The sequence below is a fragment of the Taurulus bubalis genome (genome assembly GCF_910589615.1).
Source record: "Taurulus bubalis genome assembly, chromosome: 9".
In the NCBI taxonomy this organism is placed as follows: domain Eukaryota; kingdom Metazoa; phylum Chordata; class Actinopteri; order Perciformes; family Cottidae; genus Taurulus; species Taurulus bubalis.
The window spans coordinates 15,662,638-15,676,683 of record NC_136597.1 but is presented as its reverse complement, the minus strand read 5'-3'; the positions used below and the strand labels follow the sequence as shown (position 1 = coordinate 15,676,683).

The window sequence follows — 14,046 nt, the reverse complement described above, 5'->3', positions numbered from 1 at the left end:
TGTGTAATACGTCAAACACAAACATAATCAGGGAGGAGATACGTTTTTGATCGAACGTAATTGGGAATGCGTATTAGTTCTGGGGGAACGTAATTTTTAGGAGACAGGGTTGCCAAGCCACAGCCAACATGATCTTACTTTTCCTTTTGGCCTCACTGATGCCCAGAGGATTGAGAATAAATGGGTGCAAGGCATTTTAAGTAAATGTATGGTAACTCCAAGCAGATTTGAACTTTCTTGAACAAGTCTTTAAGTTTCATCACAATTGAAAAGTGTGCAAGACATTCCCTGTGAGGCACAGCATCACTCTCAGCAGATTTTGTTTCCCTTTAAATTCTTTAAACCATCACATCTTGCTTACTGGGAGGATTGGCCGAGAACCACTCTTTGTGCTGTTACTTTCATTCCCCTCCTCTATGTCTGTATTGTTGACACTTGAGGCAATCTGCTTATGATTTGAAAGGCGAGTCATGTGTACAAGGCAAGTGTTGTTTTCTAATTCAGGCCGCATGTTTGATGTCTGACAGCATCTCTTAAGACCCTGATGAAGATGAACGGTGAACAGACCATAAGTGATGGGGTCCAGACAGGCGTTGAAGAGGCCAAAGATAAACAATATATGTGTCAGTGAATGAGAGACCGTTTCCTCCATTTTTTCAGGAAATAACCAATACCAGAGGCCTAGCAGGTAGTATGGGGTCCAGCAGACGATGAATGATGTCACAATGACAATACTCATCTTAAGCGTCCTCATCCGAGCTTTTGGGATGTTGTTGTGGGAGCGGCGGAGATGAACATCTCTTGACAGCACTGGAAGAAAATAAAACAACATATTTGTCATGCACAGCAAACATATTTTGACTGCAGATTTTGAAGAAAATGTGAAACGTACAGTTACCCCGGGCCATGCGACTGGATATCTCGATGAGAATTCGTGTGTAGCAGAAGATCATGATAACCAGAGGCAGGAGGAAGAGGCACACAAAGGTGAACATGTTGTAGACGGTCTCCTGCCAGTGCTGGACAAAACTGCCATGGGTGGTGCACTGGGTGAAGTTCTCCGGGACTGTGATGGTCACATTGTGAAATATAATCATCTGCATTAAAGAGAAGAAGAGTTGTGCTCACTCATAACTCTAAATAGGTCAGAAGGACAGAATGGAGGGATTTTGAACTACAACTGCCAACAACCTCCATAAGCTTCATCAAAATAAAATAAAAAATATCACACTTTTTCATCTTTTCTTTTTTTTCTGTGAAAATGTATCTTGGCTGATTGAGAAAACATCATTATAAACCCATAATCAGTGTAATACAGTAGCAATAATCAGGTGGGCTTTTATTTTAAAGTGTAATTTAATTAACCTTTCACATCAGAGGGCAGTGGAAAGTACATCATCAATAGACATTTTGAAATGGAAAGCACCAAATGTCAAATTTGACTGTGCTGTGGGGAAGCTCAGGAGGTGGAGCGGGTCGTCAGGGTTGGTGGTTTGATCCCCGGATCCTGTGTCTATACAATACAAGACAATAAACCCTAAAAGCTATCGATAGCCAGGTCAGCACCTTGCATGGTTGCTCCACCACCATTGATTTGTTCACATGGGTGAATGCAATATTAATGCAGTCCATTTACCTCTAACTCTGTCCATAGACGAATCGTAGTCAAATATAAAACAAGTCCTTTAGAAAATAATGGTTGTGTAACTTATGAAGGCGCTAACGTCAGTAAAACAACACTTAACATATTTCATCGGACAAAAAAAAGCCTTTAGCTGTGTGAGACAAAAAACAACAAAAAATACATTTATCTTGTTAGAAAGATGTTCCGTCAATACATCTCGGCTCCTGAAACATCATATTCACTGTGGATTGTGTACACCTCCAATCCTCTGTTAAAGGACAGGCCAGTAATTGCAATTCTTGTGGATAATTGAAGCATCAATTCTGGGTTTCCTCTAAAACGCTTACATCAATTTGATGGCCAATTGTGTTTTCATAACAACAATGTAAAAAACACAACAGAACATTGTTTTGCCTCCCTTGACAGTTCATAACATGAGTTACTGTGTTTCTCTGTTCAGGAAAACACAAAATGGCAAAAAATGAATTTAATCTGTGACCACAAAAACAACATTATGAGCAGAAAATAACATGGTATATGTGCAAACTGTTTCTATGCTTTTTGTTTTATTTTACTTCTTATATGTGTACGTTTTATAATGGTTATGGAAGGGTCTACATGTCAGATCAGTTTTGTGACTTTATTTCATGAAAATATATGATAACATTCAAACTGAGAGCAGTCTCCACTGTTTTGTAAATCTCCTTGCAGCCTCTCAGCTGAGAAAATCGAAAATATCAGCAGTATTGCTTCTGGCTATTTATTTTTATCAAGACATTTATGGCAGTTTGTTTGACACCCTCAAAAATCAAATTGAAGATGGATGCACTCAAAAAGCTGAGCTGCACAACAGCTGAGCCACTGTCACTCAGGAACAGTACATGTGCCAAATATTAGTCTGCTTTTGAATGACCACAATATACTTAGTTTTTCAGAATATAGCTTGTTTTGTGAGGAGATTCAGAGGCTTAAGTCAGACACTAAGCTTTCCAGTCCAGACATTTTATTTTATTTCTTTCAAAATAAAATACAGTCATCTGTTTCTAGATTATAATAGAAATGTCTCTGTCTCAGGATATGGTTTTGAAACTTGTGAATAACCTGCTGAATGATGTCTTTCACGTCTTCGATCCCACTGTCTCTCACTGTCAATCAGTAAAATCATCAGGTGTTTGGCCAAGCTATGCCCCAACTCACATAACTTTATTTCTCATTCTAGTGAAGAAGAACAATACTAAACATGTCACGCTTAATCTGAAAAAAAGTTATAAACTGATACTCAACATGTTGAACATTTACATTTGATTGAGCGATGTACCCAAATGAACATGGGTTTAATTCAGCAAATAGCAAGTAGCTTTAATGAAATGTTGGAACAAGCTGATATTTAAGCAATACGGTACAAGAGGCAGTACTGTATCGTCAATAATGTACTGTTCAAGGGTGTTGTTAGGCCCGACGTGTAGTGGACTGACATCAGGCTAACTCGGTTCCTCCACGGCTGATCCGTGCTCAAACGGTCTCGTTAATTCAGTCATCTGGATAATTGCGCGTGCCCGTCTGCTTCAAAATAGGGGAAAAAATCGATCACATATTCCATGATCTCCTAACAGTACAATGGCAAATAAACTCAAAGGACACTTTTTTCTTCGCTGACAAGCAGGAGATGATCATGAATGCATATGAGGAAGTCAAGACCTTAATAATGCAAAGTCTAATGCTGCGTTCACACTAAAAACGTTGTGAATATTTGCAACGTTTTTTAGCACACTGCTCCTTAATTCTAAGGATAGGTTAAATGCAGAGATGAATTTCCCTAAGGGGATTAATAAAAAGGATAATTTCTTTCTTTTCTACTCCCAATATCTTTCCCAATTAAGACATTTAAGAACTACTTCACCCTCTGTTTAGAGATATATTGTTTTACCACCCAGTGAGTCCATGAGTAACAGACAGAGAAATGTAAATACTGAGAATGTGATAGATAGAAACCAGTTTGCGTCATGTATTGAGAACAAATTAATAATGTGCAATAACTATTGCACTACATAGACATATGAAGAATGTAAAGATCTCACACAAAGCCTGGCAGCCTTTGAATGATCAAAGTAGTAGAGGCTGACCGTCAAACACCTCTGATGAATTTAACACACAGATTACAAACTCAAATTATATATAGCAGCTGTCATCGAGGAATCCTGAAAAAAAGGCATATCTAAAAATAGATGTGTGTTACATTCCTCAATGTTTTGAATCACTCTCTGTATATGGCAAATACTGATGCTACCATATATGTCATATACACACAATCAATCAACATTCTAAAAATACCCAACCAACATTCTAAAAACCAAGGAAATCCCATTAAAAGTCTTCTGTATTTACCCAAGACACAAAGAAATGCAACACAAACAGAAAGAAAAGAAGAAAAAAAAACACGGATGTGCTCTAGTTGAGTGCTATACTGCAAACCAATACAGATACAAGCATTAGCTCACTGCAATGCCAAATTAAGCCTTTCTCTAAAATACTTCTTTTAAATCCGAGTGACTCATAGACCTTACTAGATATCAAAGTCACTCCTGGCACCTTAAATCTTCCAGAGGTTTAATGCCCCCTGTAATCAGATGACAGGCAGCTGACGGTTACAGACATATTTACAGCACCCATTTACCCTTTCTACAATGTGACACATACGTCAAAAGTGACGAAGGTATAAATAAGAAAAAAGCTCTCGGAAGCCAGAGTGAAGTCACTGCCACATAAAGTTGAACCCAAAAGAAGCCTTTCAGATTTCAAGAAAATGAAGTTTTACATAAATAAATATTGAAAAACCTTACAAACTAATAAGAGTGCAGATCTCCACCAAGTGTGCTTGCAATGACCGCTGCTGTATTACGAGATTGAATGCATACAACCGGAGTTGTAAAGCATTGTAAAAACAGACTTAGAAACACTTATAAATGCAATGTGCTCGAAGTTGTCATATAATACACTTCAAACCATAATGCCAAAACACGAAGGTAAACTCACCAAGTTGTCTGAGTAGCAGCGAGGTACAGCAGTGTGTGCACACTAGTAGATTGTGTGTCCAACACACTGTCCGAAAAAACACTATAAAAGTGAGCTGCGTGGTACTCAGCAGTGTGTGTAGTTCCAATAGCTTTTAGCTTTTAGCCAACATACGATCTAAAACAATAAAAGTGTGCAAACTGTTTCCCCCACAATGTCTCTGGCTGCTGAGTAGCGAATAACAATATGCAGTTTGCTGCAGCCGAATGCTATATCAGTGGACAAACATATAGTGCACCCTCACTTATGGACACACAGACTCACACAGTCACACACACACAGCTAAACACATAACTTCACCCAAGGCTTACGTCTGCTGGAGATAACAAGGAAAGCTTCAAGGCATTTCATATTTACCCACAAAATCCCTGAATGAGTTTCTCCACAATCTAAAAAATAACTGAGCACTTTCTCTTCTGATTAAAAAACATTTCACTATATTTACCATTGAAGTATGTGCAGCAAAAGAACCGGATCTCGTTCAGTTTTCTCATTTGTTTCAAGCTGCCTCTCCATGGCAGAAGGTCTTGGACATAATATTCAAAGCTTGAGGGCCTCCATGGTGTCATATCACAGGGGGGTGTTACTGAAGAAGCACTGTTTCATCAAAGCGCCTAGTGACACTTGAGACTCAGATCATGGTGGAGGTGGCTTATATATGACATATCCTATTAATTTCATGACTTTTTTTTCTTAAAACTCAACTTTCTGGTAAAGGAAAAAGCCACCTGTATACAAATCCCAGCTTTTGTATTACACTGTTATAACATTTGTAAATGGAGATTTGATCCAGTGACATTTGCGGTATAGTAGTCAGTATATCCAATATGCAGTCCAGTGCTTCAGCAGCCTCAGTATTACATCTGGTGTTAATAAAAGATGATTAAATACCAACTGTGCAACCCTGGGATCGATTTCAGGCATCTTTGTATTTATGTGCATCGAAGTGTCCTCTCTGTCATCCTCCCGTTCGTCATCACAGTCCTGTCCAGAATTTATAATTGTAAGGGATTGTGTTGCTAAGGACTGGTTGCTACCGGTTGAAGATGAGCTCCAGAAAGTCCAGTTTGAAGACACTTCGCAGTGTTTATCCTGTTTATTCTACGTGAGCATTCATATTCTCTCAGTTTAAAACACTCTGTGCACTCTGCTGCAAAACTGAGCAGGAATCAACTTATTTTGCTGATGTACTTTTATTTATATTTTTAGTTGCTGCGCTTTTCAGCCCAGAGTCGTGATGTCTATGTAATATTTGCTTGTGTTCGCTGTAGCCATGATCCTCACCTAAAGCAACAAAGCATTTCCAGTTGAATTAACCAATGTTTGGCCACTTGGGGACAGCAGAAATAAGCTGTAAACAAGACAAGTAAACAAGGTTGATCAGGTGAACTTCTCAACAAGCAGTTGCTTATTTACGCATTCAGCATACAAAAAGAAGCAATACCACTCATTTGGAGTCTTGTGTGAGGATTGTAAACCAAAAATATAGTCTCTCGTTCAGCCCTGTTCTGGTCAAAACCAACTCCTGAGACAACCCTGTCTCCTAAAAATTACGTTCCAAACATCTCAACTGTACCAGTACGTTGTGTTTGACATAATACACACTTCTGTATGACCAGTACAGTTAAGATGTTTGGATGTGGTCAGAAATGTTCTGAACACATTCATATCAGTTAGTATTTTGAAAACCGGATGTTGTGTTCCGTGACTCCTTCCACCCGTTTGAATATTTTTCACGTCAAATTCTCCAGCTGATGTGACCTCAGAGATCCGAGTGTCTGCTGATGATCGCAGCGGTTTACTGCACTAGATGGAGTTCATCACACACTTTGGGCTGCATTCACAAACAACCCGACTCAGAGAAGACCGGAGCCGGCGCGAAGGAGACTAAGCGGTCTCAAGACCGAGCCCCGGTGCAAGCGGTCTGAACACCGGCCCGTTACTGGCCTAACAACGGCGGGCAAACGGTCTTCGGCTCCCTGTGCGGCCGACTCCCGGACTCCTGGTGCGGCCGACTCCCGGACTCCCGGGCCCGGGTCACTGGCCTCACCCCGCCCCTCTTTTTTTTTTCTCCGCAGAGTTTAAAAATTAAAATATGCTTAAGTAAAGCAAGAAAATAATACAAACGATTATAAACGTATTTCTAATACGTCAAACACAAACATAAAAACAATAAAACAAAAATACGTGTATAATCAACATACCTGTTTAATCAACGTATACATGTATAATCAACATATTTGTAATACGTCAAACACAAACATAATCAGGGAGGACATACGTTTCTGATCAAACATAATTGGGAATGCGTATTAGTTCTGGGGGAACGTAATTTTTAGGAGACAGGGTTGTCTGAGAGAAGTCTTTGGTTCTTTAGCTGCTTAAGGCTCAACTACGTTCACTGTGTCTTTCTGCCATTCAGTGTTGGCAGGTATGGTGCACAGTGGTTTATCAGAGTCTATTGCTAAGAAGAGAGAAAACTAAGCAAAAGTTGAAATGTTGCAAAACCCGAAAACCAAAAATAAATTAGTTGTAAGACACTGTGAAACTCCAAAAAGAGGAGAACTGCAGAGTTGGTGATAATTATCTGTGAGTGTCTCGTTTTTCTTATAAAACAGCAAATAATAAGCAGTCAGTAGAGAAGTCCAGTTTTCAAATTTTCAAATACAGTACACTTTAAAAAAGGAGCTACGATGGCTATTATTGCTGTAATTCAGCTTATTATTCAAATTATTGAGGTTCTTGTTCACATCGTCCTTTTGCCAAAAACGCAAAAGTTGTGATTTAGAAGTCTTCTTTGTGTGTCCATCAAAGGCTGTGAGTTTCATTTTGTTCCGATTGATGTCTGATGACAGTCTTTGGACCCACACACTGCAGGTTTCGAGGACTATGTTCCCATTTGGAATTTCAAAGGCTCAAAAATAAGAGATAACGAAAGAGATTTTGAGAACTCTTTGCCTTCGGATAAACCTTTGCAGAAGCTTCTAAGCAGAGAGGGATTTCTCAGAGCTCTATGGTTCTTGAAAGCTTTCCGCCGTGAGAGAGACTAGGTGTAGGAAGAGCGCTACATCATGAAATATTGGCACTTATCAGAATACTCTTCAGCTAATCAGCCAATCACAGTGTGAGGCTTGAAATTACTGTGGCTACTACTTTGCACAATAAATCAGTTGTACAGTCAGTGAAGCTACTTTTTGCCATTGCTGATTACACTGACTATCACTGAGCACAATTTGAGGGAAAAGGGGTTATAGATACAACTCGTGGATAGAGAGGACACCTTATCAATACTTGCAGCCACCATCTCTGCTGTTTCACTGGGGAAAGGCTTTAGATGCACAGCAGCAGGAGCAACACAGACTGGACTGTGTATTCCTTCCTGAATCTATAAGAAAAGGATACTTGAGCCAATTGTCGTTTTCTTGTCACCCATCTCCTAGGCATTTCCTTTTTACATTTTCAGGAGCTAAATCCAGACTGTGTCAGATGAAGCTTAAAAAAAGTCTAAAATCAGGCCACATCGCATGTAGGTTAGCTGTATGAAATCTGCAACAATACTTTCACAGTTTCACAGTAATACTGATGCCAAAGATGTGACTTGGATGTAAGTATGAGTTACAGATGGTTATATGTAGTTATTGTGTCAACAACACAAAGCTGTTTAAAAAAAAAGAAAGGAATTGATGCCTACAATGTATGATTTGAATTAGCAATTCACGAAAAAGAGGTTTAAATAAATCTGTGGATTAGTACTGTGGTCAGTATGTTCTATGTTAGTTTTGCATTAAAAAATGAAAAAGGCCTCTGAGTCTTCAAAAATGCCTGAGCCTAACATTTGCATTTCAAAAAAAGAGAGCAGGAATGCAATGAATATGAATTAGAAGAACAACATTCACAAATCTATTCATAAAATAAGTATGTTTCAAAGGCAGTTTCTCCTTATTTTCTTTTATGATTTGAAGACTAGCTGGATTCATGAGTGTAATTCCACCAGATGGATTGTAGTGCTTTACTATATACACAGCTCTCAGTTGGACTTTTTTTTTACCTTTCATGTCAACACACGTGTCATCAATCCTAAATTCTTATTTTACAAAAAGTCTTCTGACATGTAATTACATACAGATGAAAGAAAACACCTCACAGACTATATTCTGATTGAGTGTGGCCAGAAACATAGTAATAATAGTGAGTTATCAAATTAATTTGTGTGCATCATAATGTACAATAACCCTATAATGCCCCACACTATAATACATATTCATGTTATACACATATAAACATATGCATATATTTATACACATATAAACACCCATATGCCCGTATACTGTACATATACATACATATTTAAAGACACACACATATACATATATATATATATATATATATATATATATATATATATATATATATATATATATGTATATATATACACACACACACACACACACACACACAGTACATATATACACATACTGTATATCGATACATACACATCAGTATTCTCATCAAGCCCCAAAGCTGCGCGTTCCTGTGTCTCTGTCTCCTCGGGCAGAAGAGGCGCGCGCCACCCATGATAACAACATGACAGCAGCGAGCAGGTGCCACTGCTCTTCACAGAAAACCAAACGCTAACTCTGTATAATCTCTCCTCCAACACCCGTTTGAGAGAAGCCCTTTGGCTGAGAAACTACAGGTAAAACACCTGGTCCCAGATCCACCGGTCCGAAAAGCAATGCACATTTCGGTGCTTCCTTTCTGTGCCTGAGACAATTTAAATACTTCTTTTACACTACTGTGTAATCTTGCACAACACTAAACAGGTAGCGCGGTACCCGTACGTTAAAAACGATATGATTTTGCATATTTTTAGTATCGATACTTTATTAAAATAGCGGGGATCAGAGCGCACTCCCTGCTCCCTCTGTCTCTCATACAGAGACGGGCTCAAGGGAGCGGGACTGCAGCACTCAGCAGAGCTCACACAGCAGCAGCAGTGCACGCTCACAGTGATCGCTGGGGAGACATGCACAAGCTTTTGCCATGCCGACAGTCTTCGGCTTGTTGGAACAAAGCTCTCCCAGTTGATATGATATGATGATGACGTGTAGTCCAGTAAAGCAGCAGATTGTAGAATCCAACAGAGTGGAGTTCTGTTGCACACGGTCCCAATCAGGCCACCTGATGCTTGTGTCTGTTCTTTTTTTTAAATATATTGTTTATAGTTTGAGGTTAAAAAGTTTGAAGCTGTAGTTTGAAGTCAAGGGTTTTGTATTTAGTTATTTATATTTAAAGTATACTTTAAATAATTAATATAATGTTCAATTTGAAGAAAAAAAAATCAGAATTGTATTAATAAGATGTCCTTTTTATGTCAAAGTGTTGGAATAAATGTTACATATTTAATTGCAAAGTAGTAATGTGTGATACCTTTTTTTGCAATGAGTCATACTGGGATTAGATGCCCCCACCAAAAGAAATTTGCCACAAGCCACCACTGACACACTCATATTTTTCAGGAGGAGAGTCTCAAACTCTCTTGAAACCCCACAAAATGTAATTTATCTCTTCTAGAATTTTAAATCCCCCAAATTCCAGGAAAGAAAAGAGGATATGACCTCTGCGTCCTCAATGTTGCTGCGGCCCTGTCCCGAAATAATCACAAATTATAATCACTAAATCCATGCGAGCGTTTGAGTTGTCAGATCTTCATTTCATTCGCCCTATGGTCCAGTCACACTATGAGGTTGAGGAAATAAAGGTGATCTCCCACCTATTGACAAGCATTCATGATACTTGCAACCCTCCTGAGAGCCTGCCGAGCCAATGATCCCTTCAAAAGAATAATGATCCCTTCAAAGCATGCCACACCATAAGATATCCAACTGCATTCAAGCAAGCTGTTGCCTCATTTGTGTTCAGCAGGTAAAACCAATTCAAGGACTGCTGAATTGGAATTTCTGATACGTCGTTCAACAGAAGGTGACCAGGATCTTATATGTGCTGGAGAAAATCATATCCAGATTCATCTTAAGTATTGTGAAGCATCCCACACCTTGTAATTAACAATACAACTTAATTGAATGAGCATGTGGAACCAAAGTGCATCTGTTTTTCTGTACAAAGTATATGATTATGTTAATAGATTAAGTGAGCTGCATTTACTTCACTTACATATTTACAAATATGCCAATTATATAAAAAAAAGTGTGCCTTGATTAACTCAATATGTTTCATCATGTGTTCTGCAGACCTAACCCATTATCTAATTATCCTCCACCTCTCTTTTCAGCTAAAATAAACAAGATGGATTAATAGAAGACGGTAGAACCAGCAGATATGGCAAGGGGTCTCATGAGTGCAATATAAGTATATATATATATATATATATATATATATATATATATATATATATATATATATATATATATATATATATATATATATATATATATATATAGATAGATAGATAGAGAGAGAGAGAGAGAGAGAGAGAGCGTGCGTGCATGCATGCGTGCGTGCGTGCAGAGAGAAGTATGGCAGAGCACACTACAAGTGTTTCTCCTACCTGGGGGAGTGAGAGGATTACACTCATCGTCCAAGCCACAGTCAACATGATCTTGCTTTTCCTTTTGGCCTCACTGATGCCCAAAGGATTGAGAATGGCAGACTGCCTATCCAAGCTAATGACCACAGTTACAAACGCACATGAGTACATCGCCACCAGTTTCATGAACATCAGCAACCTGCAGGCGACATCTCCCGCCTGCCACTGCACCGTGATGTTCCACACCGCGTCCACGGGCATCACGATGAAAGTCACCAGCAGGTCCGCCACGGTCAGGTTCATTATGAGGATCCTGACGTGCGACTTGCGCTTTCCGCCGTTGCCGGCAGCATACAGCACGACCAGATTGCACACAGCTGAAACCGCGCACAGACTGAAGGTGATGATGACTCTGACTTTCGCCGCTGTGGAGAAAGTGGGCAGCTGGAGCGCGTCTCCATCTGCGCTCTTGTTGCAGGCTGAGTCGGCTCCCTGGCAGCTTCCATTCACCGTTTGGTCCGTCAGCTGGTGGAACATATTAAACTGGAGGGAGGCACAAATAAAAGGCAAAGATCCCGGCTACTCCTAGGCGGTGTCTGTCTTCTCCATCTGCACCTCTAACTGGAACTTCAACAGTGTAACTGAGAAAAGAGAGCATTCCGATTTAGCTGGAAGCTGTGTACATACATGCCGCAAAGTGCACGTGGTGTTCGTCAGTGGCACTGGTAACATGGATATACATTGTTTTAACAGTTATGTAGGAAAGTCACATCAGCTTTACGCACAACAAAAGGCCACCACGTTATTTAGCCTCTATAATATTGATAATGGTGCAAAAGGCATCACACAAACAGTAACACTCGTGGTACCGACCATAAATGAATACAAAATAGGAGTTATCAGAAAAATACACAACTAAACAGCTCAGGATAGGAAAAAAAAACACCATAACTTAAGTGCCATTTGCTGAACTTCTAACCCTCCTTCTCTTTTTTTTCTCACGGTTCCACATCGACCGCTTCCTCTAATTGCCTCGTTATTGTCCCGAAGAGAGAGAGAGAGAGAAAAGAGAAGAGAGGAAATCTGAATTAAGCCAATTTTGAATCAGATAAAAAATTGCTTACCTGCAATTAAGAGGAGTGGAGCTGACAATGAGTGCTGAGGGGATCTCACTGTGTTTCTGCAGTCACTGCAGCTGTTGCTTCAAGCGCCTTCCCTCTTACGCTCTGACGCACATTTTACCAGGGAACAAAAGAGGAAAGTGTGAGGAGTAACTGCGAGTAAACCAATTTTAGCTCTTAAATCAAATTTGTACTCAATGATTAGTTCACATGTGGATGGAGTGAGGAACGACTTGATAATTGCAGAATCATTAATAATTATAATTTAAAAAAAAGTGCATTTGGCTTGTGAGTGGAGGGAGCGCAACAGCTCATGCTCACTCACTGGAGAAACCTCGAATAAAAATGAATCCACATTATTTGCTTGGAACTGCCTCAAGAAGCCTATTGTATTATTATTTTGTCATCCCTTTACCTGGATAATTTAATGACACAACACTGAGATGACAAGAAACCGCTTTATTTTGAGGAATATACACCTCTAACAGGCTTTGACATGGAGTATTTAGTTGTGTTGCCCTCAATCTGGAAAGGGGAAAAGCTGTTTTCTTTATATAGAACAATAAATGAGTAAACTCAATGCATGTTACATTAAAATACCTGCAAACATCCAAGAGATAAGGGATCCACAGCATGCTACTTCACTACACAGACAAAGTAACAAAAGCCTAAAAGAGAAACCTTTTCAGTTTGATTTTGAAAGTTGACAGTGCGAATAGATCTCTGGTCATCTCAGGTCAGGTAATTTTTTCCAGAGGACACGAAAAAAATAATTAACAAGGAAATAGGAAAGAAAGCAACCCTGTCTCCTAAAAGTTACGTTCCCCCAGAACTAATACGCATTCCCAATTACGTTTGATCAGAAACGTATCTCCTCCCTGATTATGTTTGTGCTTGAGTATTACACGTATTATTAAAAAGAAAAGAGGGGCGGGGTGAGGCCAGTGACAGCCGGACCGGTGAGAGCCGGCCGGGCCAGGCGCCGGCCGCACCGGGAGCCCGAGAGTCGGCCGCACCGGGAGGCGAAGACCGTTTGCCTGCCGTTGTTAGGCCAGTATTCAGACTGCTTGCACCGGGGCTCGGTCTTCAGACGCTTGGCGTCGCCGTCAGGCCGTCGGTAACAGCCTAATTCGCGCCGGCTCCGGTCTTCTCTGAGTCGGGTTGTTTGTGAATGCAGCCCAAAGTGTGTGATAAATTCCATCTAGTGCAGTAAACCACTGTGATCATCAGCAGACACTCGGATCTCTATAATGCCCCACACTGGGCAACGGATTCAATCAAATCTGAACAGCTATACTGTAGCAGGCATCATCCGGATATTTCAAAATGAGAACCGGTAAGTAACTGTAAGTGCTGTAGACTTACTGGTACAGTAATATGTACTGTACTTTCATAATGAGAAGGATCTATCACTAAAACCATTCACATAAATGTTTTTACAGAACTGCAAGAAAAACAATTTTGGAAGAGGTCGACTGTTCACCCCAGAGCCCCTCATCAGACTCCGAGAACTGCAGGCCCACATACTAGCAGACAACACCATAATCCAAAACGTCAACAGATTGAGTCTCTCTGCACTGTCTCGTCAACTGAAACACAATAGGATTAGGATGAAGCAGCTGTACAGAGTCCCTTTTGAAATAAACACAGACCGTGTAAAACAACTGAGATATGAATATGTG

At 39.9% G+C, this 14,046-nt stretch overlaps 1 protein-coding gene across 1 annotated transcript; it reads right to left on the bottom strand.

The window, feature by feature from the left end:
• Positions 1-346: 346 nt before the first annotated feature.
• Positions 347-11,792, bottom strand: gnrhr4 (gonadotropin releasing hormone receptor 4; the record flags this gene model as incomplete). The annotated part of the gene is made up of 3 exons (XM_079224261.1): positions 11,265-11,792; positions 893-1,097; positions 347-810 (listed from the first exon to the last, which is right to left on the bottom strand). The coding sequence occupies exons 1-3, from the start codon at positions 11,778-11,780 to the stop codon at positions 347-349; spliced, it is 1,185 nt and encodes a 394-aa protein (XP_079080387.1). The 5' UTR covers positions 11,781-11,792.
• Positions 11,793-14,046: the final 2,254 nt, after the last annotated feature.